Source organism: Gobio gobio, assembly GCF_949357685.1.
Source record: "Gobio gobio genome assembly, chromosome: 9".
Lineage (NCBI taxonomy): Eukaryota > Metazoa > Chordata > Actinopteri > Cypriniformes > Gobionidae > Gobio > Gobio gobio.
Genome location: NC_137115.1, coordinates 44530342 through 44556782, shown reverse-complemented (window position 1 = coordinate 44556782; position 26441 = coordinate 44530342). Strand labels below are relative to the sequence as shown.

General features: G+C 40.5%; 1 protein-coding gene across 2 annotated transcripts in view; it reads left to right on the top strand.

The window, feature by feature from the left end:
- Positions 1 to 26441, top strand: part of igf1ra (insulin-like growth factor 1a receptor) — a 119650-nt gene that overhangs the window by 87596 nt on the left and 5613 nt on the right. The window contains exons 3-19 of one of the 2 annotated variants that reach the window (XM_079825357.1): positions 5436 to 5739; positions 7825 to 7961; positions 9793 to 9937; positions 11509 to 11717; positions 14897 to 15023; positions 15152 to 15387; positions 15485 to 15652; positions 16027 to 16231; positions 21633 to 21910; positions 22128 to 22267; positions 22366 to 22531; positions 22670 to 22772; positions 22865 to 22935; positions 23224 to 23453; positions 23656 to 23763; positions 24068 to 24227; positions 24376 to 24505. In XM_079825357.1, the coding sequence (XP_079681483.1) occupies positions 5436 to 5739; positions 7825 to 7961; positions 9793 to 9937; positions 11509 to 11717; positions 14897 to 15023; positions 15152 to 15387; positions 15485 to 15652; positions 16027 to 16231; positions 21633 to 21910; positions 22128 to 22267; positions 22366 to 22531; positions 22670 to 22772; positions 22865 to 22935; positions 23224 to 23453; positions 23656 to 23763; positions 24068 to 24227; positions 24376 to 24505 (2917 nt within the window). Of the gene's footprint in view, positions 1 to 5435; positions 5740 to 7824; positions 7962 to 9792; positions 9938 to 11508; positions 11718 to 14896; positions 15024 to 15151; positions 15388 to 15484; positions 15653 to 16026; positions 16232 to 21632; positions 21911 to 22127; positions 22268 to 22365; positions 22532 to 22669; positions 22773 to 22864; positions 22936 to 23223; positions 23454 to 23655; positions 23764 to 24064; positions 24228 to 24375; positions 24506 to 26441 lie in introns of both variants that reach the window. The other variant, XM_079825356.1, reaches the window with a different exon arrangement.

Here is a 26441-nt window from a genome sequence, read left to right as displayed (position 1 = left end):
TCACGCAAATTCACAGCGTTGACCAATAGAGCAGTGACTTCTATGTGAGCTGTGCTTCATGCATTGCTTTACTGTTGAAAATAGACAATGGACCTTTTTTGTCCGTTAAATTTCACCAAAATGTCGCTAATGTGGCTGCAACTTTACTGGCAGTTTTGTGCCATAGCTGTACCTCGAGGAGAAAATGCAGTGGTGGATTTCTTCCAGAGTAGGCGACAGGTGCCTGCGTCGTGACTCTCCTCTTGACCCACCCGCTCTTGTCATGAGCCTGGACGTAGGCCAGCCGGTAGGACTAGGACGTTGATGATTTGAGAGGATGTGTAAGCTCCATCCTCTGAAATCCTGCTCATACCAACTAAATATGTGTCATCATGAGCCGTATTCATTTCACAAATAAACAAAACTGTTATGATTCCCCTGTAATGTCATACTGCATGACGTGAGATCATGCAGAAAAAAAACCCTTTTAATAATAAAAGGGGAAAATCCCATGTAGACGTTTCTTTGGCTGTGCCCTCTGAGCCTGCTAGGCGGAGTGCCAGGAGTCTGTTGCCGGGCGACCAGAAGTGCTTGTGCCATGCGGCTTAGTTGCCTCCTCATGTTGAGCTGATGCCGCTGGCTGCCCAGCTAGTGCTCGGAGTCCCACCTCGGGCGGCAACCCACCCAGTCAGACCTTTCAAGGGTATCTGCACATATGCTTTTCCTAGACCCGCTGTCAGGTTCCTGGATTAGAGTTCCCATTTCATGAAGTGAGCACGGGGTTTTTTTGTAAAAAGGTTGTGAATATGAATGTACCTCTGAAGGGAACTGACTGACTGTCTGATGTTTAATGGCATTTTCTTTGCATCTTGCCTCCATGTAATGCCTAAAAGGTGCAGTGCTGCTTTGTGTGCAGGGGTAACCACTGTATTTCTGCTTTTCCATAAGCAGCACCTGAATTTTTGTGAATTTTCATTCAGCCCATCTGCTGTGTTTGGTCAGACCATTGTAAAAAAATATATAGAATTAAATTATTAATATAATTAAATACAATTTATAATCATTTATAATTTTGACTCATCCCTTTTCTTAAACAAATGGCTAAATTATGAGATTTATCATTTTTCTTATAAACTTTTTGTCGAAACTTGTATTATGTGAGCTGTTAAGTTGTTTAAATAATTTTCACTGTGATTTTTATGGTTTTAAATGTTACCATGAACGTTGTAATTGTGTCAAAACCATGTTGTTACCTGTAGTTTTTTTCTAAAATGAGAATTTTATATTTTTTCTGAACAATTTCTACTACTGATTCCAATAATTTTTTTGAAAAATTTAAAGATATATTTTTTTTGTATTATTAAATGCAATATTGATAAAATATCTCCTTTTTTTACTTGTCCTGAGTTTTCCGGTATAAGTACCTAACATTGTTTTCAAGAGGTGTGTAATTACTTTTCAACACAACCAGACTATTTTGGATGATTTTTACCTGGCAGAACAATATAACGTGCTAAACATGTACCATTTGAATAAAATAAAGACTTTGGGCTCTTTTGATTTTGGCCAGTGAGCAACCCAGAACACCTTAGCAATGTCCTAGCAACCACCTAGCAACTATCCACAACACTGTTGCAATTGTTACTTGACTGTTGATCAGAGTCACTATCAGCTCTCCTCTTATGCTTTTCCCACCCTCTCACACTCTGTCTTATATTATCGACTGTCTCCCATTGCTCACTCAACGCAAGTGATTCCTTTGGAATGCTTATTGATCCCACATATGTCAACAGTGTGCTGGGATCCCTTGACTCTCCTTCGCAAACAAGTGTGTACAATATGGCTTGTTGTTGAAAACTTAATTTAAACCACGCTCCTATTTTTTTTTTCTTTTACATTTGCACTGCATAAAAGTGACTTTCTCACGCTTTTAACAGAAGCTGCTCTCTCAAGGAAGTAGGCATATGGAGCATTTGGGGTTACATCATGATGTCAGTAACCTTTCCACAATGGAACTGATTTGTTTGTCAAGAACTGATTACAGAGAGCCTCCAAACAGACCCGTTTGTTTGTATGAAACGACAGTTCAAAGGCCATTTTTGAAAGGACAAAGAACATGTTAAGACTAAATTTTAGTCAAAAATACAAGGATTTCAAAAAAAAATTGTTTATGCCATGTACAATACCTCTGAATGTCAATCAATCAGTCTTGTTTTACTTTCCCAGGCATAATGGTTTGCTGTGTGTTGCATGTGTTATTTCTGTGGAAAGAATTATTATGCTGTCAGTCACAAGTACATTTACATTTTAGTAAATTTTCTATTTTTGTTCACCATATTAGTTCAAAACAAAGTTCTGCATCTCCAAACAATACATGTTACATTTCATTCCTGAATGATTCACTAACTCACTCATAGAGACTTAATTAACAAACGTAATTTTTGTTCTTCAATGAATCAGTGAGTGAGTGATTCTATGACTTGCGTTTCTTTTATGCCCTTCCCTCGCTAACTTCCCTCCGTCTCGTTCACTTGGATGTATTTCATTGCTTAAGTTGCTCGAGTGCCCAGTACTGGCGGAACCCTTGCAATGTGTTTAAATGAACGCTCTAAGCCCTTGATCACTGGAATCCGCAATGGAGCCGATTTATTATTTTCAGTTTTTTTTTCTTTATGAATTTGTTTTAGGCACCATTCTATAGGCCTGTATGTATACTAGGGCTGTTGGAGAAAATATACAAAAAATTTACACAAACGATACAAATTTTTTAAATGTAAAAATTACACTTAACAATACAATAAACCAAAACTAGTCATCTTGTGGCTACAAGTATTACGCGGTTAAATGTCAAAATAACTCCATACACTAGAGTTGAGTGGGGTGGGGGTAAATTAAGCGCTACCTGTGACGTCACAATCATGTTGTATTGTGGTCCATGGATCTGCTTGAAGTGTATTGAGTAGACTCCCTCCCTCAGTCAAAATCGAGGGGTTGAGGGTCTGTCCAAATAACCTTCCCTCGCCCACTTGACGAAGTTGAACACACTTCAAAATGGCAGCTGGGATTCCCCTGAGGGCAAGTGCTTAGGGAACTTTGCGAGCGTATGTCTAAAAGTGGAGTAAAACGCAGCCAATCTGTTATTTTATTCCTGAATGAATCAGTGTCTTTGAACAAATCATTTGAATGAAGTATTCAGGGACTGGCTTAAAAAGAAACTTGCTACTTATCGCCACCTACTGGCGTAACGAGTCATAGGAAAATCCTCCAACACACTAATGCATAACCTGACAGTCTACACAGGCGAGCAGAGCGATACAAACACTGAAAAGTCCTAGTGCCGTCGGACTGTATCAGCACTCTTGGAACGCTGCATCGCCAATCAAATCTAAGGACTGTTGTATAACTGTTAGCTGGTGTTTCTCATCATGACACATTCCAGCTCAGTTAAAGCCCACCACAGATGGACCGTGGCTTCTCATTGGGCCCGGCCTCACTAGATGCTTCCCAAGCTAATAGTCCAAACTGTGGTCCATCTGCTAGCTAGACTTTTTGGCTTAATTTCTCGCTCCACTCTTCCTATCCCCCTCCTCCCTACCCTCTAAATTCCCTCAACAGTATCTAACAGTAATAATATTTAGCTGTAGTGAATCCAGAGCTGGAGTTTACTAACAAGTAGGGTTGGGCATCGTTTTGATTTGAACGATTCTGATTCCGATTCCGATTCTTAGTTTCGATTCCGGTTCTTTTCGATTCTCGATTCCGATTCTTTGAGGGGTGGAGTCACAACATCTCACAGGCTCATTTCACAGAGGAAAATTGTATTTTGATTCAATAATGAGTTTTAGTTTTGGGACTTTCTCCGCTGGCATTTTCACTTGCTTTGCTGCAAAGGTGAATGGAGTTTCACATGAGTCCCGGTTTAGCAATAGCATTAACAGCAGTCATATTAGGACTGCTACTAGCGTGGGCAATTTGCGTATAGCTACATTTAAATCTACAAGGGGGAAAAATAATTTCAGTAACGTTGTTGTTCACCACAATTCGCAATTTGGTCAAGGGCTTTGTTATTACACTACCTGATTATGACGAGGTGGGATAATGTTAGTTCACCCTGAAATGAAAATAAAGCCATCTTTTACTCACCCAGCTGTTGTTCAAATGCGCGTGTTCATGTGTGTGCGCACTCCAAGCCGCAGTAGCCTCGTGCAATATTGTCATGACAACCGGTACACAATATTCACTTAAGGAGGTTATATTATTAGTATTATTTCTTATCATATACGTTATAGAAAAGACGAGAATCGCGTTTTTTTCTATTGAGCTTGATTTCTCCAAATGGTGCGTGTGTGTGTGTGCTTATCCTGGGTGCAATGACGAGTGCGAGTTATTATAGTAGGCATGAGCGCCGGCGGCTGCTGACGGCTCATAGTGTACACAGAGGAGCGCGCTCAGAATAACGGCTGAGCTCAGTGTTTTTACTGAATAATACGGTTTCTTTCTCGCAAAACCTATAGTGTGCCCCCTGAACACTTTCCATATGGCGCGCGTCTCCCTGTATCGTTGCGGGATACATTTGTTTATTTTTTGTAATGTTTTAGCTGATCGCCATTCACTGCCATTCCATAATAGGAAGGAGCGCGTGCAGGAACAGTATTTTAAATGTCATAGGACATAGGGCACTGGGACAACATCAGGGTAAGTAAAAGAAGGCTTTATTTTCATTTCAGGGTGAACTATCCCTTTAGTAACGTTGGTTAGCGCAGGGTTGCCCTAGGAGGACAGACCTGCGCAGCATTTTAAACACGCTACACTCGTTAATTTATACACCACATATTTGTAGTGCATCCTCCCGTGCACGAAATAAGTTTGTCATATGTGTTGCACTGTGCCGACCCAGGCTTTTTTTTTTTTTAAGTGAAATAAAGCCACACTTTTGAGCGCCGATTGCCGTGCTCCATGGCTGCAACAGAACAAACGGGCGTGGCAAGCACTTCCGAAAACTTGCGCGTTTGGAACCGATGATCGGAATCGAAAACAAAATTTCTAAACGATTCCAATGGCATCGTTATTTTTTAAACGGTTCCAAGTTGGAACCGGTTCTCGATGCCCAACCCTACTAACAAGGCTGGCACACAGCAACGCCAGGGCCTGCACAAACACCCTGCATCCTGACTTCACACTGGGCTTCCTCCTCCTCTATGCCCCGTTTCATAGCCGATCTCAGCCATTTTTATTTTACAGTCAACTACTTCTAATGCTAGCTCCCCTCTTACTCCAGAACACACACGGAAACACATACAGAGATGAATAAAACACACGCAGGAGCATAAATGGTCGCTGAACTTATATTTGTTTTCTAACTCAACGTTTAAGCCTCAGAAGAACCTCTAAACTCGCTCTTCTTGTTCGTAACAGCAACTGACATTTTTCTCTATATTTATGCTTTTCTTTTCCAGTGTGTCCAAAGAAGTGTGAGAAGAGGGCGTGCACGGATGCAGGCAAGTGCTGTCACCCCCAGTGCCTGGGCAGCTGCTCTGAACCAGACGATGATAAGGCATGTGCCGCCTGCCAGCATTACTTTCACGAGGACCGCTGCGTTGAGGCCTGCCCACCGGGCACCTACAAGTTTGAAGGCTGGCGCTGCATCACCATGGACATGTGTGCCCGTGTTCACCTACCCAGTGAGGTCGACTTCGTCATCCACAACGGAGAGTGTATGCCAGATTGCCCGCCCGGATTCACCCGAAATGAGACTCAGAGGTACGTCGCAAGAGCTGGATGTAGGGTTGTCTCATTAGACGCTAGTGTCACCAGTGTTTCTTTATGCTTTTGCAGTATTAAACTAAAACTATTACAAAATATATATATTATAAAACCAATCATTTAAATAAAGCTGAAATAAAATATAAATATTAGATGAAACTTATAAAAATAAAATAAATAAAAATAGAATTTAAAAAACAAAAACTAAAGAAAATGACAAAAGTTTGTGTACATTTGTTGATGAAATAAAGAGAAATAAGAAACCTTTTTTTTGTTTTGTTTAAAGGCCAATTCACACTGCACAGACAAACACCAACAAACCTGTTTGTTGGGTTTTGTTGTATCAGTGTGTTACCCCTGTAGGCATCTGTTTGCTTAGACCGGGGTTTTTTTTTTTGCCTGACTGAACATGCAATGTGAACATTACGGCTGTCACTTTTGTGAAAAAAATCCTTTTTGATTTTTTTGAGACATAAGTGTTCATTGAATCAATTGTAAAATCGGATTTTTCGTGTCTAAAGACATTTCCATTTTCAACGCCAAATATAGGCCAATCCACGGACAACTAACAGGCATTAGGACGAACGTAAAGAGGGCGCTTGAGATACACAAGTCAGTAATATTTCTGATGATTTATTGGCGGGAAGTTTCTTGCCCAATGACAAACATGAGTGCAACATTCTCGAAAAACAATAAGCAGAGTGTACTGCCATAACATCCATGAAAAACATTACTGCAGGCTTCAACATGGCATTGTTTACGATTAGAAATGTCAAACAAATTTCGCCTATGTAGGCGATTGTAGCCGATGAAAAGAGGTTGAAAATAAAACTTAAAATTCACTGAAGGACTAGCCTACATTGAACGTGAAGGAAAAACACGCAGGGCCGCTACATTCTCCGAAACAAACAGTGGACTAGAAACATCTGTCGCAGTCTACAACAGGGCTGTATTTATGATTTAGGCTATTCAAAAATCAAACCATTTCTCATTTCTCTTTATCAAATGACCAAAAGGTACACTGAACGTTTTAAAATAAAATAAAACGGTAACAAATTACACAGTAACAGTTGTTTGGTTCTTTTCGAGTCACAAGTGACTTGTGGTTCAGTGAGTGAGTCAGATGTTAATTCAGTAACTGCTCCAAATGATTAAGTGAGTCATTTGAATGGTTCCAAATAACATGACATGGCCCCCTGGAATAATTCTGATTGGTTGATCACAGCATTCTGTGGTAAAATGTTTTTGCGTAATGACTGCCGTCAAGGGTTTATTTTGCGATAATGATCGGCTTACTGCACATTATGATCACATTAGCAATGTGATTGGAGAGATTAGATTAAATGTTCCTCTTGAACTTTCATTTATAAATCCATAATGTTTAAATGGGAACTCTTACCACAGAATTTGTCCTAAACATCAGCCCTGCCTGTAGGTTCAGGTTCCATTATTAACTCCATGCCAAACCTGTATACACTTTCCACATCTGTCTTATTCACCATATGAACATCTGAAAAGCTGCTATTTATTCTGCCATTAAGATGTATGTGCTGATTTGAAGGTTTAGATTAATGATCTTCAACATTCAAAAACCAGGCCTGTTCACTTTCAGGTAGTATGTACCTCTGGAACCGTCTCTTGAGGAAAAAAGTCAAGGGAAATATGTGTTTAAACTGGGTAATGGGAGATTGTAATTACCACACCTTGGACTTTACTTACACACCTGCACTTTTCAAGTAAAATATTAACAGAAAAAAACACTTCATTTACTTTTCCATGTAACTTTTTAGGTGGTGAGTCTGTTTTGCCTTTATATTGACCAGACCTGGTTGTACCTCACTGCTGATTTAATGATCCTCCTTTCACATAAAACTCAGGGTTCAAGCGAGGACTCTGTTAAGCGCATAAAGCCTCATAAAGAAGTGACCTTGTGTTTGTCAAAAACAAGCCTTAAATATACTTCATGTTTTGGTGAGACACAATAATCCTGTCATGGTTTACTGGCATTTGCCTGTTTGGAGTCTGTGTGTGTGGCTGGGACCTGTCCTTGACACTTACTCTCCCTCTCTCTCCCATCTGCAGTATGTTTTGTAATGCGTGTGACGGACTGTGCGATAAGGTCTGCGAAACTAAAACAATCGACTCAGTGGATGCTGCTCAGTCCCTGCAGGGCTGCACGGTCATCAAAGGCAACCTGCACATCAACATCCGGCGGGGCAGTAAGTACCCTCGCTCTCACCCTCTTCTCCCACAATCCCTGGTGATAAGGGCAGAGTTTTTCATTTTTAGAAGAATGACACTAATGATATAAATGTTCCCACGGAACCTGGAATTATCAGAGAATATTACAATTGTTATTTCCTTTTCCAGCATGGGAATATAATGAAAATTAGTCACATATTAGAATTTTTTTAAAGTATTTTTTTGTTGCGATGTTGATTAATATACAACTTTTAATTGGGTTTTCACCCAAAACATCCCTTTTTTGGTGATTAAAAAAATATATAAAAAATTAGGACCGTGAAATTTTGTCATTGGCACATATATTTTTGGAGTTTTGAAAAACTAACATTGAGAATTAAGAGAAAAGAAAAAGGTTTTGCATGAAGTATTCTAGGGCTGTCAAAGTTCATGTTAACTTAAAATATAGGTTTTTTTAACAGTGCTTTGGAACAATATTTTTTTGGTAACATACTAATTTTACACTAAACTTACAGCAGCAATAATTTATTTACATTCACAAATTAGAATCTGCTTTGTCTGGCTATCACCAGACCAAGCTCAATTTAAGATTGAACAGTGGTCTGGGGAGTCTGCTATGTATTTTCTACTGCACAAGAGGTGTGATAAACGAGCATAATTCAAATGACTGTACGCAATTGGATTGTCCTTCAACCAATCAGACCACAAGAGGCGTGATCAACGGGCAACGACCCATCGCTTCTCTATCCGTCATCGTGTTAAACCCGCCATAAGTGGATAAGCCAGTCTGTGATTCGTTCCCACAAAAGTGTAACAGCAGCAGTAGAAATTAATGTACAAGTTTCCAGACTGAGCTGCAGGGCGAAATCAAATCGCCGGCAGATCAGGCTGGCTTTACCAAGTCTAGAATCTGCTATCAGGTAGACAAAAAATATTTATTTTCTCAAGTAACATAAGCAGTCAAACCAACATCAGGCATTCTTAGTTGATGCATTTAAGAAAAATAAACATGCAGCCCAACATGTTGATAGTTAAAAGAAAAAAAAGATGAGACTGTGCATCCGTTGTGTAAGCAATACAAAACTTTTGCCTACATCATGTAAACATAACCCATACAGGCTATTTTGAACAAATGTGCATAAATAACACCATAGGCTATACAGACGCTTAGAGATATCCATAAATTCAAAGAAAAAATATGAGCCTTTACTTTATTGATTTGAAATATCGGGGATAGGCTATTTTAGCAAATTCATTCTGCATTTAAATACGGTTGTAACCAGTGTATACATGGCCGTATAAAAAAATTTTAACTTTTATTCAAAATGCGAATAGATTATATACAGAAAGCGAGCAAATAGCGCTCCCTTAATGACTGACGATGTCAATCACCTCAATTGCAGCGTAATTGGCTACAATGCTCAGCGCTGCAAATTGTGTTGTAATTAGAAACCTTTCACGGTCTTCAGAATACAGAGCGTGAACACAAATAAGCACGGGACCGTTTGAAAGCAGCTCGGTATCGAATTAATTCAAAATAGTCTTGGCTATTGGACCAGCATCCGCCTGTACCTATTAATTTCCGACCCGCACCCACAACCGCAAATGACAACGTGCATATTATTCCACCCATTACGTTAAATGTTAGCGGTTCACCCGCCTGCGTGCAGGACTCTGGCTGCCACCCATGTATCATTCGCACTGATGAAGTGATGAGTTAGTGCAGACACTTTGTGTCCTTTGGGATTTGGTTTGTGTTGCTCCAGTGTCATATCTCTTTCTCTCTGTCTGTCTGTCTGTCCCCCCTCTCACACGGACTCTCTCTCTCTCTCTCTATTTTTTCCCCAGATAACATTGCATCAGAGCTGGAGAGTTTCATGGGCCTGATCCAGACAGTCACGGGATATGTCAAGATCAAACACTCTCACACTCTGGGCTCTCTGTCCTTTCTCAAAAGTTTGCGATACATTAATGGAGAAGAGCTCACTGATCAGTAAGACTTTAAAACACATAACCATTGTCATGACATGTTGATGATTGATTGTGTCCAGAACAGTGCTAGCCTGCAAAACAGATGCTGTAAATATACTAGGTGCTGTCTCACTGAACACCAGTTATTTATTGGCCTGCTTAGGACTATCAAGATCACCAAATGCGGGTGTATTTCAGCAGTGGCGTGTAAGGCAGTCACTCCTACTAGCCACTTTGGCGGGTTGAATTTTATATATAATATATAAATTTTTCAATTGTAGTCTTTTAAAAAGGCATATAAAATAAGTGCAATGTAGTGTTGTGAAAAATAGAGATTTTTTTGGATGAATATTGTTGTTTGTGTGGGGCTTGAATTTCGCGGTGGGATTGCGTGTATTGCGCTTAGTTTTACACGTTCCCGCAGATTTTTTGCTCACACACAGAATGGGCGCATATAAAGCTGCCGCCTTTTCCACTGCTTATTGCGCTTAAACAGTCAAATAAAATGCAGGTGGGTATTTACGGAAACATTCAGTTCTGTTTTAAATGAAAATAAAAAGTTGAGAAAGAAAATGCATGTGTAACCGTATAATGGATCCGTGCGTCAGATCTTAAAGTGACAGCAGCCTAAAATATCTGCTGCCAAATTATGAGATTAATATATATATTAACATTCTCATAATTTGGCAGCAGATATTTTATATAATATAAATATTATATATATATAAATAAATGTATATGGCAGTTTTCCCTGTAGTATCGGTCAAAATTCTGGCCAGTGAAAATGCTGAGTGGCTAGTAACTTTGGAAAACCACTAGCCACAGTGGGTGGTGAGCAAAAAGTCAATGTCAAGCCCATCTATTATGTTCCAAAACTTGGCTTCTGCACCAGCATGGTAGTCACGTTGCAACATAGTCTCATATCTGAAACAAAAAGTGCATGAATATTTCTTGTAACACTCTGTGTCAACACTCTTGTGTCCTTCACAACTCTCTGATTGTAGCAGTGTCTTCAAGGGTTTCCATAGGAACGAGTGAAAGTAATAATATGTCTGCTCTAATGGAATGTACAGCTCAGAGTTATAAAGCTAAGTTGAGATTCAGCTAATGTACATATATAAAAAGAAGTATACATTTAACCTCCTGATTAAGTATCAAGTATATATAAATCAGTATTTGCTATCTGACTCATTTTTCCCTCGCATGATTTTATGGAGGATGTCTGAGGGAGGCTGTGGGAACTCTTCTGTTGTGATCTCACTGGGGTTGAGTTTCATCTTGTGGAATGCTTGTAAGCGGCGCAGGCATTCTCCACGTTCCTGAGGAGTACAGTGCGACTCAGTCGGGTGCAGCTGTAGAAGTCATCCTAACCCTTTTCTGAGCCCGGATCTCCGTGTGTGCTTTAATGAAATACAATCTGTGCATGCGCTTCAGTTGTTGTTTTCACACATATCACATTCGTCACATGTATAACCAGATCCGATAATTCTCATTCCTTTCTTTGCTTACATTATACTTGCATTAGAAATAATACATTTAAGTATTTAATACTTTGTTATTTCGTTTTGTGTGTGTTTTTTTCCCTTACTATAGGATCTACGCATTTTATGCAGTGGACAACCAGAACCTGCAGTACTTGTGGGACTGGAGTCAGCACAATCTGACCATTAAAGATGGAAAACTCTTCTTTCGCTTCAATCCCAAGCTTTGCATGTCTGAGATCCAGAAAATGTGGGAGAAGACCAGCGTGACGCAAAAGATGGAAGTGGACGACCATCGTAGCAATGGAGAGCGAGCAAGTTGTGAGTAGACAAAATATGCTTTTCAACCGTTTGGGCCAAACAGTTACTTACTAAGTAACTTACTTAGTTACTAAGTAACTAAGTTCCTTACTAAGAACTGTAAGGAACAGTTCCAGTTATATTTCCACTGGTTTGACACGGCACGATTACAAACTGTTCTCAACCCGGAATTCTCAGCACATTTGGGCAACCATGCTGAACTGTGCTGGTAGTGATGTCGCTACTCAGGATTGGTCACTTGTATGTTACCTGGCTGCCAATTTCTCTGTAGCAGGCCAAACATGCTCTATGAGCAAATTAAATAAATTTAATAATACAATTAAAAGAAATATCTGATCATCCTCCATAACGTGGTCACTATTTACTCTTGCGTTACCAAGGCATCGACTGACGCGTTTGTATTACGCAGTGGGAATTGAAACCATATTGGCATGTTTGGTTCAATAAAAACGAACCCTGGTGCGATTGCTCTGTTAGTGCAGTTCATTTGAATAAGTGTGAACGCTGCCACCCGAACCTTGTCTGCTTCCAAACAAACTCTGAATGAAGTATGAAAGCAACACAGATCAAAGACATGTAAACGAACCAAAAACAGGACATGATGTCACAGAATTGCGACCCTTAAAAGGGCAAAATGCTCTAGCATGTTTTTTTCTCATCATCGTTGCGATGTTGCCCATCACAGTTCGGTTCAGGCTTCAGAACCAAGGAATTCCTGTGTGTGACCAAGGAATTCCTGCCATTGTTTTGACTCCCTTACACATTTTATAAGCTCTTCATGGATTCTCAGCAAAATACCGCCATATGTAGGCTACGCGCACATACGAGTCAGTCAAGTCAAGTCAACTTTATTTATATAGCGCTTTTAACAATGTAGATTGTTTCAAAGCAGCTTTACAGTGTTAAACAGGAAAATAATGCAGCATAATTTTATTCAGCTGTATAGCCATTCTGGAAAAATTTCAAGTATCATACAGTGACAGTGTGGGCTTTAGATCAATAATTTGATCAGTAATTTAGTTTAAATGGTTAATTTAGTTTATTATTTAGATGTATTTCGATGTTTAGTTGAAAAATTTAGTGTCCCCAACTGAGCACGCCAAGCCAGAGGCAACAGTGGCAAGGAAACCAGAACCCCATTAGGTGACCTAATGGAGAAAAATAAACCTTGGGAGAAACCAGGCTCAGTCGGGGTGCCAGTTCTCCTCTGGCCAATTAACAAACAGCGTATTATTATTATTATTCTGGCAGTTTTACAGCTCGGAGGTCATAATAGATCAGAATATTCGAGGGACCGGGGGCAACATGCTGGAGACGGGTTTATTGAGGATGATGTTGATTAAATAATTATTAAAGTGCAATATTCGAATGATCGGAGGCAACACGCAGGAGACGGGTTTATTGAGATGCCGTGTCGATGAGGCAGTTTCAGGGGGAGTCTAATCACGGTCTCCCAGACACTTCGGGGTCCTGTGTTGGTCTTCTCTGGGCGCAGGTCCACCATCTGATCTGGATACGGCCCGGATCCAGCTGACTGCAGTAAACCTCGGGATAAAACAGAGAGACTAACATTAGCGTAGATGCCATTCTTCTGATGATGTAACGAGTACATCAGGTGTTATGGGAAGTGTTCCCGGTTCCGGCTGACCTAGTTAATGCAGCCTAACAATCATTTCATTGAAAAAGTGTTTTATGTGTATGCCACAGTAAAGAGATGTGTTTTTAGTCTAGATTTAAACTGACAGAGTGTGTCTGCTTCCCGAACAATGTTAGGAAGACTGTTCCAGAGTTTAGGTGCTAAATAGGAAAACGATCGACCGCCTGCAGTTGATTTGGATATTCTCGGTATGATCAACTGGCCAGAATTTTGAGACCGCAGTAGACGTGATGGAGTATAATATGTGCATTTAGCCCAGCACACAGCATTAAGGATGTTCGGTAAGAAATATACGCAATAAAAGCCGACCATTAGGTTGTGAACATATCCTTATGCCTTTAGTTTCTGTGTTAAAATGCCACTGTGCACGCTAACAAACCAAGCGAACCACACTACAAGTGTGAACACACCCTAAGTTGTGATTTTGAAGTAAATGTGATGAAATAACATGCATACGGACAAACATAATGTCAAGAACACCATGCCTTTCCATTTTGTTGTCTTTGCTGACCGTACTCAAGAATAAAGTCGGATTCGTGAACAAATGACTCTTATGAGAGGATTCTTTTAAAGAATAACTCAAAAAGTGTCGTAACCTCAGATAATCTTTGTCAGAGCAGTTACTGAATCAGTTGTTGAATAATTTCTACTTCCAGTCACGTCCATCTTTTCTGTGTACTTTAGGCTCATAAAACTTAAATCAGCATATTTTTAACTGGTTGTTTATATTACAGTCTGTAGTTAAAGATACACATTTGCAAAAGAGATTTTTGTCATTTTATAATCATTTAATGAAGAAAAATAATTTAGATTTCACTATAATTGAAAAACATTGAATTGTAAATTGTCTGTAAATCCAAAAATATTATACCTATATAGTATTGTTTTTTTGATAGAATTATTTCACTTAAAATATCAAACACATGACACTAGAGCTTTTCTCAGAAGTGACTTTTTTACAATTACTTTTAACCAACTGCCGTCTAGATCATTTTTAGTCGATGTAGAGTCAGTAAACAGTCCTCAGAAGTGTCCAAATACTTTTTTTTTAATCTTCATTTTGATCAGTATATCTATTGTTTTATAATTTATATAATGCAGTGGCATTTGTAAGCAAGGCTTTAACGTCCAAATACTTTTTAAGGCTGTTGTAATTTTTGAACTAGACGATAGCATTATTACAAAGACATCACTCAAGACTCTTAAAAAGCATTTTGCTCCCAAGGTGTCCCAGTTATTCTTCTGTACCTGCTCTATTATGTGTTTGACAGATTTCTGCATAGAGCGAATTCGCTTTGAAGAACGACGATAATGGCTTTTTCAATGTGGTCGTATTTTTTCCACAGAACATAATTGCTTTGACTCTAGACTGGTGAGACATTAACAGAAGTGCCTTTTCTAATGCCACATCGATTCCTAGAAGCTCATGAAAGATGGAAAGGCCATGGCACAGTCTTGCATTCAAGTTGAAGAACTCTTATGGGTGCTTTTAGTTAAACCTCTCTTATGATCCCTCTTCTAGGTGAGAGTTATATTCTAAAGTTCAAATCCAACCACACTCAGAGTACTCGGATAAAGCTCACTTGGGAGCGATATCGACCGCCTGACTACAGAGACCTCATCAGCTTCATCGTGTATTACAAGGAGGCGTAAGTTTCAGACTGCTAGAAGTTACTATTATAGACATATTATTCACATCGAGTTTGTTAGCGGAGTTGTGATGAAGCATTATGTAAATGTGTACTGAAAGCGTCTGTGTGCTGTTGTCTCAATGTAGACCATTCCAGAACATCACAGAATTTGACGGACAAGACGGATGTGGCTCGAATAGCTGGAACATGGTGGACGTGGACCTTCCTCGTGAGAAATCAGCAGACCCAGGGGTATTTCTGTCCCCTCTTAAACCCTGGACTCAATATGCCATCTTTGTGAAAGCCGTCACCCTGGTTGTGGAAGACAAGCATATTCTGGGGGCTAAGAGTGAGGTGGTCTACGTCCGCACCAATGCATCAGGTTGGCTTCACCACTGTTCCTCCGATATCCACCTAATATCCAGTATCCAATCTGCAGTTTGACACATTACACCAACAATTATCTTGCTATTCCACAGCGCCATCAATGCCCCTCGATGCCCGCGCATATGCCAACTCCTCCTCATCCCTGATGGTGAAGTGGTCTCCTCCCATCTCTCCCAATGGAAACAAAACATTCTACCTACTCCGTTGGCAGCAGCAGGCAGAAGATCGTGAACTGTTTCAGCATAACTACTGCTCTAAAGGTAAGTGTGCATATTTAACGTGCACTTTTGTTTCGTCTATTCTAATCACTGCCACTAATCTTCACCCTTTAGCCTCCCTTCAGCTGTTATTTCAGACATTTAGGCATTGATACTGTATATGTGGGAAAATGTAAAGTGATAATAACAAATTTATTTCAGTTTAAATCATTTCATTTTGTGAGAAGAAAGAGACTGTGTTGTGAAACAAGATACCAAAACCTAGTACAGCTATATGGGAACTTGTGTGATTGGGACCGTTATGCAGTGGCAGACATTATCAGAATTAGGTATTTCAGAGAAATGTACAAACACTTTATCAGCTTGTATTCTTGGTGCTTGATCAGCTTAGTCTGTGTCATTGTTTTGGAATACAGAGCTAAAGATCCCCATCCGCATCTCAGCCACGGCTTTGTCGGAAATGGAGGGCGACACAAAGCCTACCAAATCAGATGTTGGCGGGGGTGAAAAGGGCTGCTGCCCCTGCCCAAAAACCCAGGAGGACCTAAAGGCGGAGGCTGAAGACCGATCTTACCGCAAAGTCTTCGAGAACTTCCTGCACAACTCCATCTTCACACCTAGGTAAGACACGTGCACTGATGGCACTTTAGCTTTTAGATTGTATCAAGTGTTTCGCAGGTCTGTTTGTGGATTCTTGCATCTTCTGCTATTTGAAAACATTTATACATCCCTACATGGTACCCAAATGCCTAAATCTGGTTTAAATATATTTCGTTCACTATTAAATTGGATCAACACTTGCGGCAAAATGAAACGCCACATTTTTTTCACCACATTAATAAGCTAATTTAAATTAATTTTATGAATTCCTTCAAAAATTAGCCCCATTCACTTTTATTGTAAGTGCTTTAACGCACGTTTTTCTTTCTTAAAAGAAAACAAAGGCTGAGTTGAAAGTGTTTGTTTTTTTAATCGCACAAATGCTTCAAGTTGAACTTGTATTGAATTCAGAACATGTCTTTCAGGACATTTTTTTTTTACTTTTGTATGACAAACAATTTTGGTACTGTGTTGGCTTGCCAGTGGATGTCCAATGTGAAATCTGGGTCCTGATGGAAAAGTACTGTTCTAGCGTATTGCAAAGGTTAGGTGAACCCTCGGTAGGAACAGAGGCTGGGTTACTCCCAGCACTTTCTACCACAGTTTACAACAGTGGTCTGAAGCCCTTAATTTTTTCAGTCTTCCTGGAGAGCGATTATCAAAGCGGGTCTGAGCTCATAGTCTTGAGGCGGCTTGATTTTATAGAATCAAAACCAGAATTTTGGAGGCCCGGACCGAAGCCTAATTATTTCGACATGGGGCTGACAAGATCAGAACATGAGGTTTTGGAAAGGGGTAGGTGCCAGCAGTGGAGGCTGGAGCTGAATCAGATGGCGAGGGGGGGGAAAGGTACGGCTCTGAGAACTCCAGGCCTGTGCGGCCACGTTGTTTGTTACTGGGGCGACGGTGGCGGTTGCATATTAAGACTACAGCAGGCTGTAATTTGGGATGCACAAACAGACGCAGACTGGATTAATGAGACTGGAAAGCAGCCGCCGGCTGAGGGCTCGCTCCATGTTAGGCTTTTGTTTGCCGAAACGAGGAGTGACGTCTGCATTGTGTTATCTGTTTACCTTGCTTGTGGCATCGGATGTTTTCTTGTCTCATGTGGGTGAAGAATGGCACACAGGAACCTGTTCAGGTTTACTTAGACGCACATGCTTTGAGACTTTCCGAGGGTTCGTTCAGGACATCTGCAATCAGGATTTTTTTTTTTGTGGGTTGTTTATTTGGTTGCAAGAGTGTGTGTGTTTTGGGGTGGGCCAGGCCGGGGTTTTGAGTCATGAGTATTGATGCACAAATCGATGTCGCCAAACATCTTCTACCACTTAGTTTTCCCAAACTTCTGCTTTTGGAGCCCTATTTTCATCAAGGTAATGGTTTGCGGTTCACTCAGGGACAGCGAGATGCACCGTCAACCCGTCTCTAATCGATGGAAAACAGACTTTCTAAATGTAAATATGCCTTCCCTCAGTAACAGGATGCTCGTGATGCATCATTTTCTCCATCACTGATGACTTTTTATTTCCATCTTGACCCCAGCACCCCCAGTGTGTCCGTTTTGAGCCCCCTCACCTTGCTTTTGAAGTTGTGGAGACAGATTTGTCACTGTCCGTCCCCATTGAGCGCACCTCATTATCGACATCAAGACTTCAGGAAAAAGGCCTCTGAAACCGGTCGAGTCTGAGAAAAACAGGAGATGCTCAACACTTGAGTGAAGCGGATATGTTTTTCCATTCAATGGTCGTCTCCCTTTTCTCTTCCTCTCGCCTGCTCACTCTCCCTCCTTCCTCAGACCCGTTCTTTGTTTCCTTTGGAGTGTCCGGCTCCCAGGAAATGTACAGCAAACCTATGTGGAATGTTAATGAATTTTTGAGAGGAGTTGTGGATGTCATCTCCTACTCAGCTGATCGGCCCTGTAAAGAATGTCTGTGTCATTCTTGAGCCCTGCGCTTCAACATAGACTCGCGTTTCCGCCAGGGGATGTGAGGTGTTGCCTATGCATCAATAGGTGACTGACACGCAAGCCATTCTGCCTGGGAAATGGAAGGACGGGATGTGCTGCTGTCAGTGTTGCTGTTATGCCTTCTGTCTGAGGTTTGCTGGTGTAAAATCTTCCCTCAGGACCCTGTGTGTCTAAATGTCTGTTTTGTTCTTGCTGCAACCCTGACCTTTTCCTAGTCAGTGGTCTGTGCCAAAAGCAATTAGGTTAAAATCAGCAGTTATGGCCATAGACAAGAGGCAGATCCTGTTCATGTGCAAGTCTGGTTGGGTAAAGGTTACTAAAGAGTATTCTTTGCACTTGATGAGATGTAGTCAGCGATCAAGGTGTTGATGTGATTCTCAAGTGACAATATGATTTAATCTTCAACAGTGAACACCCTCAAGGGTGGTCTGAATCCCTAGTAAGTAAGTATTTGCGAGTTAGTGTCCAATTGCTTCCAAAATCCCTAATCATAAATCATGGAGCGCTATTCACTGGAAGTGACATGGAATGTGGTTAGGGTTGATTTGATTGTTCCTCCCTACAGCGTTCTGTGTTGGCTTTTATTAAAAGTTTCCACTCACACACATATACAAAAGCAAACACACACAAAGATTTTCTCTCATTACTGTCAGTTGATATTCCTCAGTTGATTAATTTGAGCTGGCAGAAGAAGACTCATAGTAATGTTTAAACTTTCATAATCATCAGTGGGTAAAGTTCGCAATTATTCGTAAATTTGCTTCTTGAAGACTGTTGAATAGGACACTCAAACATAAGCCTTTCTGCCTGTGTGTCTATGTCTGGAAAAACACCTGCTGTTGCACCAATGGAGCAAAACACTTTTCTTGGGAAATACCCATTTTTGTCCCTGTTTAGAGACAGCACATCAATTGAAGAATCAGTTAAAGAAGTTGGCAGTACACTAAGAGAATAACTCTTCTGGTAATTGGCCAAGCATCTACAATTATCGGTTGGCGTGTCTAGTACTTCAGTCTACTCTATTACTAGTTAAAATTCCCAAACTGTTTTTGACAAAAGCTGAAAACTTGTGTTGTCTGTCTCCACTTATTGTCTGTCAGTCTTTGGGCCCTATCATACACCCAGCGCAATGCGACGCTAGGCGCGACGCAAGTGCTTTTTGCTAATTTCAGCCCGACGCAGTTATCATTTTCACATCCAGCCCCTGATTTGCCCATGGGCGTGCTGGTCTGAAAACGAGGTGTGTTCAGGCGCATTATTGGCGCGTTGCTCTTTTGAGGCAACTGAAAACGAGAGCACCATTGAACAACAAAAACCTGGTCTAAAGTGATGTAGTATTTTTTGTGTTATTTAAAGGGCACTTTAGTAATATGCGCCTAATAGGCGGGTGCACAATGCGCATACACTCTGCTTATTACACACACAGGGATGCGCAGCAGCACACAAACGTTTTTAAATGTTAAAAATAAAAGATTCCTCTCTGGAGAAGCATTCAGTCTTTCTGCTCACAAATGTAAACAGCAATCCGCCATGGTGCAAGCGCAATTGGCTTTTAAAGGGAATGGGAGATGAGACTCTGATTCCCAAAACACACCCATAACTACAACTCTTTTGGACCGACCATTTTTTCCATGGTTAAACTAGCAAAAGTGGATTCGGACACGCCTTAAGTACACCTGCGCCATGCGCTTTAGACCATGCGCTCAGATTGTTATAATAGGGCCCTTTGTGTCTGACGCTTTTATCACTTTCCTCTCTTGTGTTTGTTTGGCACACTGGGGTTTCCCTCATGTCCATCTCAAACCATCCTGTCTTTCTCATCTCTGGTGCATCGTATTGTTTGGTCTGACTATTGAATCTTTACAGAGATCCAGAGCGAGCAAATCGTTACGTGTCTCCTAAAAGTGGCTCTAGGTAAGGCTGTGGCCCTGCCCTAGTCATATTTGTGAAGTGGCAGTGGGTCAATTGGCGTCTGGTAAGCTCTTGTGGTTGCTGCTGACTGCATGTCCTTAGTGGCGGCAGGGTTGTCCTGTAGCCAGTGCCTTAGTTTGCTTATCTCCTCATGCACTGTCTCTACCGTCAGAGGCGGAGTCAGTCATATCATTATTATGGATGTTCGATGTTTGTTCCAAATGTGCCTTCCCATTTCATTTCCTCATCTGCCGACAGGTTTATTGTGTTCAGTGCTTCATTTGCAAGTATATATTTTAGTAAGCAATGAGAGTGCATATGAATGCTTCATGAAGTTTTATATCTGGACATGAAGGAGATTCAGAATGGGAGGAATAGGGTCAGTGTAGAAGCGAGAGAGAGTTAACAGTTCTTACCAGCTCTCATTTCATTTTAAAACTACTAAATTTCCATGAGGGATCAGTCCCAGCCCAGCTGGATACATAGCAGTCATAAGAATTTAAAAGATCTCATTACTCAGGATGATAAATGATGGATAAGATCCAGAAGACAAAAAAGGAGCTCTGTAGGTTGTAGAGTAATGCAAGTACCCTCGGTGTTACTAAGAGACATGTTAGTAGGACATTAGAGAATTAGGCTTGAGCGTTAAAGGAAGTGGTGTGTGTTGTAGAGTAATTGTGCGCAGTAATTGGCTTTTATGCTTTTAAACCAGTGAAGACTCAGCTGGCACAGGCTGACTGCACTATATCTTTGTTTCTATTGTTTCTTACTGTCATGTCCTACTTCATTTCCGTTTTTTCACCTTCCTTTCGTTTTCTTGCCCCTCTTAATGTAATTTTTTTTTCCCCTACCTTTTTCCATTTCCTTTCATTTAATCTTTACTTTCCTACTCTAATTTACTACTCCCTTCCCTTTTCCTCTGTCCTTTTTTGCTTCCGTTCTTTTCCAATTTCCTTTTTCACTGTCATATACTACTTTCCTTTCATTTACTACTCCCTTCCCTTTTCCTCTTTCCTTTTCTGCTTCCGTTTTCCCATTTCCTTTCCCTTCTCACTGTCATATACTCCTTTCCTTTACTACTCCCTTCCCTTTTTCTCTTTCCTTTTCTGCTTCCGGTTCCAGTTTTCTTTCCTTTCTCACTGTCATATGCTACTTCCCTTTTCCCCTTTCCTTTCTCAGTCATATACTACTACCCTTTTCCCCTTTCCTTTCCTTTCCTTTCTCAGTCATATTCTACTTCCCTTTTCCTTTCCATTCCTTTCCTACTCTCATTTACTGCTCCCTTTTCCTTTTTCCCTTTTCTGCTTCTGTTATTTTTCAATTTCCTTTACATACACATACTACTTCCCTTTCTTCTTTCCTGTCCTTATTTTTATAATTTTTTTCCCATTTCTTTCCTTTTCCTCGTTAATTTTTTCTGTTCCCTATCTTTTTCGGTGTCCTGTCATTTCCTTTCCCTTCTTCTTCTATTTCCTTTGCTTTTCCATCTTTTATTCATTCCTCCCCTCTCATCTTCCTCTTTAACACTTTTCTTCCATGTCTCAGACCTCCAGACAGAAAGCGTCGAGACGTGTTCGGAGTGGCCAATGGCACACTGCTCCAAGGTGCAAGCAGGAACATCACAGGACTGGAGAGTAACATCACTGACCCAGAGCTGCTGGAGAAAGAGTATCCGTTCTCCGAAGGCAAAATCCATACAGAGTTCATGGAGATATCCAACCTGCAGCCCTTCACTGTATACCGCATCGACATCCACGCTTGTAACTACAAGGTCCACCGGTGCAGTGCTGCGGCTTTTGTGTTCTCTAGAACCAAACCAGCAGGTCAGTAAAACCAACAAACCAAACTTGTGCACAAATGACTACATATCCAGGCCAGCAAAATATTAAAATTCCAGTAATTCTCCACTGTGCCTACAGCATGATATTTTAATATTTATCCTGTTCTTGTTAACAGCAATTAAAACTGAAATGCAATTGAAATCTTATTGAATTACTGTAAGAGAGCACTGGCCTTGAGCACAATTGTGTTCTTCTCTAGACAAAGCGGATGATATTCCCGGCACTGTAACTCAGGAGGGGGATGAGAAAGAAGGAACAGTGTTGCTGCGGTGGCCTGAACCTCATCACCCTAATGGACTCATCCTCATGTACGAGATCAAATATCGTCTGGGAACTGAGGTTAGTGTGACACTAACTTGTACACCATTAAGAAATAGTTAAAACTGCAGCCAAGGCCACAAACCGACTGCGCATGTGTGTGTGTGTATGCGTTTCAGCCCGAGAAGCACGAGTGTGTATCACGGCAGCAGTACAGAGTGCTGCGAGGAGCTCAGCTTAGCAATTTGGCCTCTGGAAATTATTCCGCCCGGGTCAGAGCCACTTCTCTGGCTGGGAATGGGTCTTGGACTGAACCAGTGTCCTTCTATGTGCCACCCCCTATAAGTAAGGAACACATATATGCTTGTATTATTTTAGGAAGAGGTATGCTTCCTGATAACTTTGAAATAGCTTCTTTAATGGAAATGTAGACCTGTTTCTGTAATGCTTTTAATTCTGTATGAATGTCCTTTTGTCTTGTAGGAAATTATGATAATGCCTTCATTCTGGCCATCATCATCCCTATTATAGTGCTATTTTTGCTCACTGCAGTGATCACCGTTGTCATCTTTGTCACCAAAAAGAGGTTGATGCCTCATCTATTCAAAAATAGACTTTATTTCAACTTTCAGTGTCCAGTACTGTTTTTCATTTGTTTTCATGTACCTTTCCTTTCAGGAATAGTGACAGGTTAGGAAACGGTGTGCTCTATGCTTCTGTAAACCCGGAATATTTCAGTCCTTTTGAAAGTGAGTATTATGTAATGAAACCAGGTCGTCTTTAAGTTTTCCACTGCAAAAAATATTTTAGTCATCTTCCATTACAAAATAATTATAATTTTGTGAGATTTTTTTAAAACAAGAAAAAAAATATATACTTGAATTAATTGTCTAATCGTGAAATCATCATGAAACTTTTGCCTCATCATCTAGGCTTGGTCAAACATACAGTATGATTTGTTTGTTTTTTATTGCTAGTGTCATGTGTTACACTGCATTGCCTGTTTAAATGTGCTGACTCGATTTCTGCAACCTCAGTGTATGTACCAGATGAATGGGAAGTGGCTCGGGAGAAAATCACCATGTCTCGTGAGCTGGGCCAGGGCTCCTTTGGCATGGTGTATGAGGGCATCGCAAAGGGCGTCGTCAAAGATGAACCTGAGACCAGAGTGGCCATCAAGACTGTAAATGAATCCGCCAGTATGCGTGAACGCATCGAGTTCTTAAACGAAGCTTCTGTTATGAAGGAGTTCAACTGTCACCATGTGGTAAGAAAGAGGGCACAATATCATTTGACAACAACTGGTACTTTGAAACTCAAAGCGCATTTTTTATTTATTAATTTAAATATACATTTCTGTGCCACCAAACAAATTGCAAAAATAGGTTGCTCAGATGCAGGTTTCCCAGTGTTTTCATCATGCCACAGTTCTCAGTTCTCTTTCTTTTTTTGTGCCCTGATTGGTTTAGGTGCGACTTCTTGGTGTGGTTTCGCAAGGCCAGCCCACTCTAGTTATAATGGAGCTGATGACACGGGGCGATCTGAAGAGCTACTTGCGTTCCCTCCGTTCAAAAGAGGTATGGAAACATCCTGTCATCTCTGCCAGCACAAACCGTCCTCCCCACAAATGCTCTGATTTTATCCCATAGTTGATCTGTAAACTGCTTTATAGCTTATTAGAATACACTTTTAGATCATTACGTTTATTGTTTGTTCTGCTTGGATCTATGGTCAACATCTTATGCCCCCTTTTAGTTAACATTCACAGTTTTTCAAAGCTACTCAACATGTCGGTCAGCTCTTCACAAAGGGGTTAGTAGTTAAAGAGAGAAACAGAAGTGTTGAATGCAGCATCTGTCCCCTTTTTCCGCCATGTAGCAGGGCTCTAGTAGCCAGTCTTTGCCTCCGCTGAAAAAGATGATTCAGATGGCCGGAGAGATAGCGGACGGGATGGCATACCTCAATGCCAACAAGTTTGTACATCGAGATCTGGCGGCCAGGAACTGCATGGTTGCTGAGGACTTCACAGTTAAAATCGGAGGTAAGTCTCAGTGTTTCTTTGATGCATAATAACACATAAATCCATTAAAGAATAGATTTGAAACAAGATTTGATTGAGAGGTGTGACTGGCCCTTCGCAGCACTGAAACGCTTCTTCCAGCTCATGTTTGCTCTCTTTATGTGTTTAGACTTTGGCATGACAAGGGACATCTATGAGACTGATTACTATCGCAAAGGAGGCAAGGGGCTGCTGCCGGTCCGCTGGATGTCCCCGGAGTCTTTGAAAGATGGAGTGTTCACAACAAATTCTGATGTCTGGTATGAGCTGCCAGTCCTTTCTGACTCTTCTCTACACACACACACACACACACACACACTCAGGTTTGTTTTGCTATCTGAGGACATTCCATAGGAGTAATGGTTGTTATACTGTACAAACTGTACATTCTATCCCCCTACACTACCCCTAAACCCACCCATCACAGAAAACATTCTGCGTTTTTAATAAAAACATAAACATGCATGTTTAATATGTTTTTAAAGCTATTTTAAACATGAGGACATATGAAAAGTCCTCATATTTCACGTTTACATCGTAATACCAGTGTAATACCCGTGTCATTATACAAATTTGTGTCCTCATAAATCACAAAAACAAACACACACACGAATGCAAGACTTTATGTTGCTTCTCTGCATAGTGTATGTGTGTGTGAATCGATCTGCGCTTGCATGTACGCTACCGGTCAAACATTTGGACATTAACATTCAAAAGTTTGTGGAAGATTTTTTTTAATGTTTTGAAAGAAGTCTCTTTTGCTCACCAAGGCTGCATTTATTTGATTGAATATACAGTACAAACTTTAATAGTGTGAAATATTATTACAATTTAAAGTAACCTTTTTCTGTGTTGATATGTATTATACAATGTAATTTATTCCTGTGATGGTTTTCAGAAGCCATTACTCCAGTCTTCAGAGTCACATGATCCTTTTGAAATCAATCTACCTGATTTGGTGCATGAGAAACATTTCTTATTATTTATTATCCATGTTGAAAAAAGTTGTGCTGCTTAATAGTTTTGTGGAAACGGATAAAACATTTTCTCAGAATTTTCAGAAAGCATTTATTTTAAATAGAAATCTTATGTAATGATATACTTATCTTTACTTTTGATCAATTTTTTTAATTAAATCTCTTGCAGAAGAGAAAAATTGAAGTTTTGGAATTATATAGGGACCAAATAAAATAAAAACGACCTCCTATTCAGGTTTCATCAAAGTATTTGCCTTTGGTATAGATCAGGGTTTTATGATGTCTCCTTTTTAAAGTAAGTTTATATTTTAACTTGTAAAACTCTGCACAAAATACTTAAAACAAATTACTAATTACAACAAACTTAAGTCATTATTTTTTTAAATAAATAAAAAAATCCCTGGTCCGTTGAAAAAATGATTAATATTCATAAGAATTCCTATATTTGCCTATAAAAATCATTTAAAACACAAAAAAAAGTTTCATTTATTTATGCGTGTCCAAAATTTGACTGATGAAACACTGGGATTTTTCCATCTGAGCAGCGGGCTGTCCCATCAGAGACACAGTAGCCCCTCTCCACCACAGGCCCCCAACTGTCCAGAAAGCATTGAAACTGTCTCTTTATTTTTCTTAATACGACAGGAAGCCTCATTGGCCTGCAAGAGGTGAAAACCCCTTTAATGTTTTTTTTTTCCCCACTGATGTTCTGTGTCAAGGGAGAATATGCATCACTTCCAGACATTCTTCCAGTCCCAGCCAAGCGAAACGTGCCCAAACACATTGTCTCTTTGTCTCAGACAGACTGTCTCTCCACAGCCTTAGTCCCAGCAGCGGCGGTTCAGTAGAACAGAGTCACGGTGCCATAGACCGACTTCTCCAATTCTGCAGTTTCCCAATCTCCAGCGTTCCACAGCTCTGTCACTCGGTGCGCTTCTAACCTCCTCCAGATGTTTGGTAATGACGGGGTTGGTGTGCCAGCGCAGACCCGCCTCCCTGTCCCTCCGTCCGTATCTGCCGCTTTTGAAGTCCCAGAGATGAAAAGAGCCACCGCGAGCTCCCATCTTGTACTCCCATAAACCTCGCCGTTAGGTGTCTTTATTTGTTTCCTTCCCCCTGAAAAAGTCCCACTCTAATGCGGTTTTGTCTTTCAACATGCAGATGTTGCAGCCAATTAGATGCAAGTCACTGTTGTAATAGTCCTGTTTTAAAGGGTGTT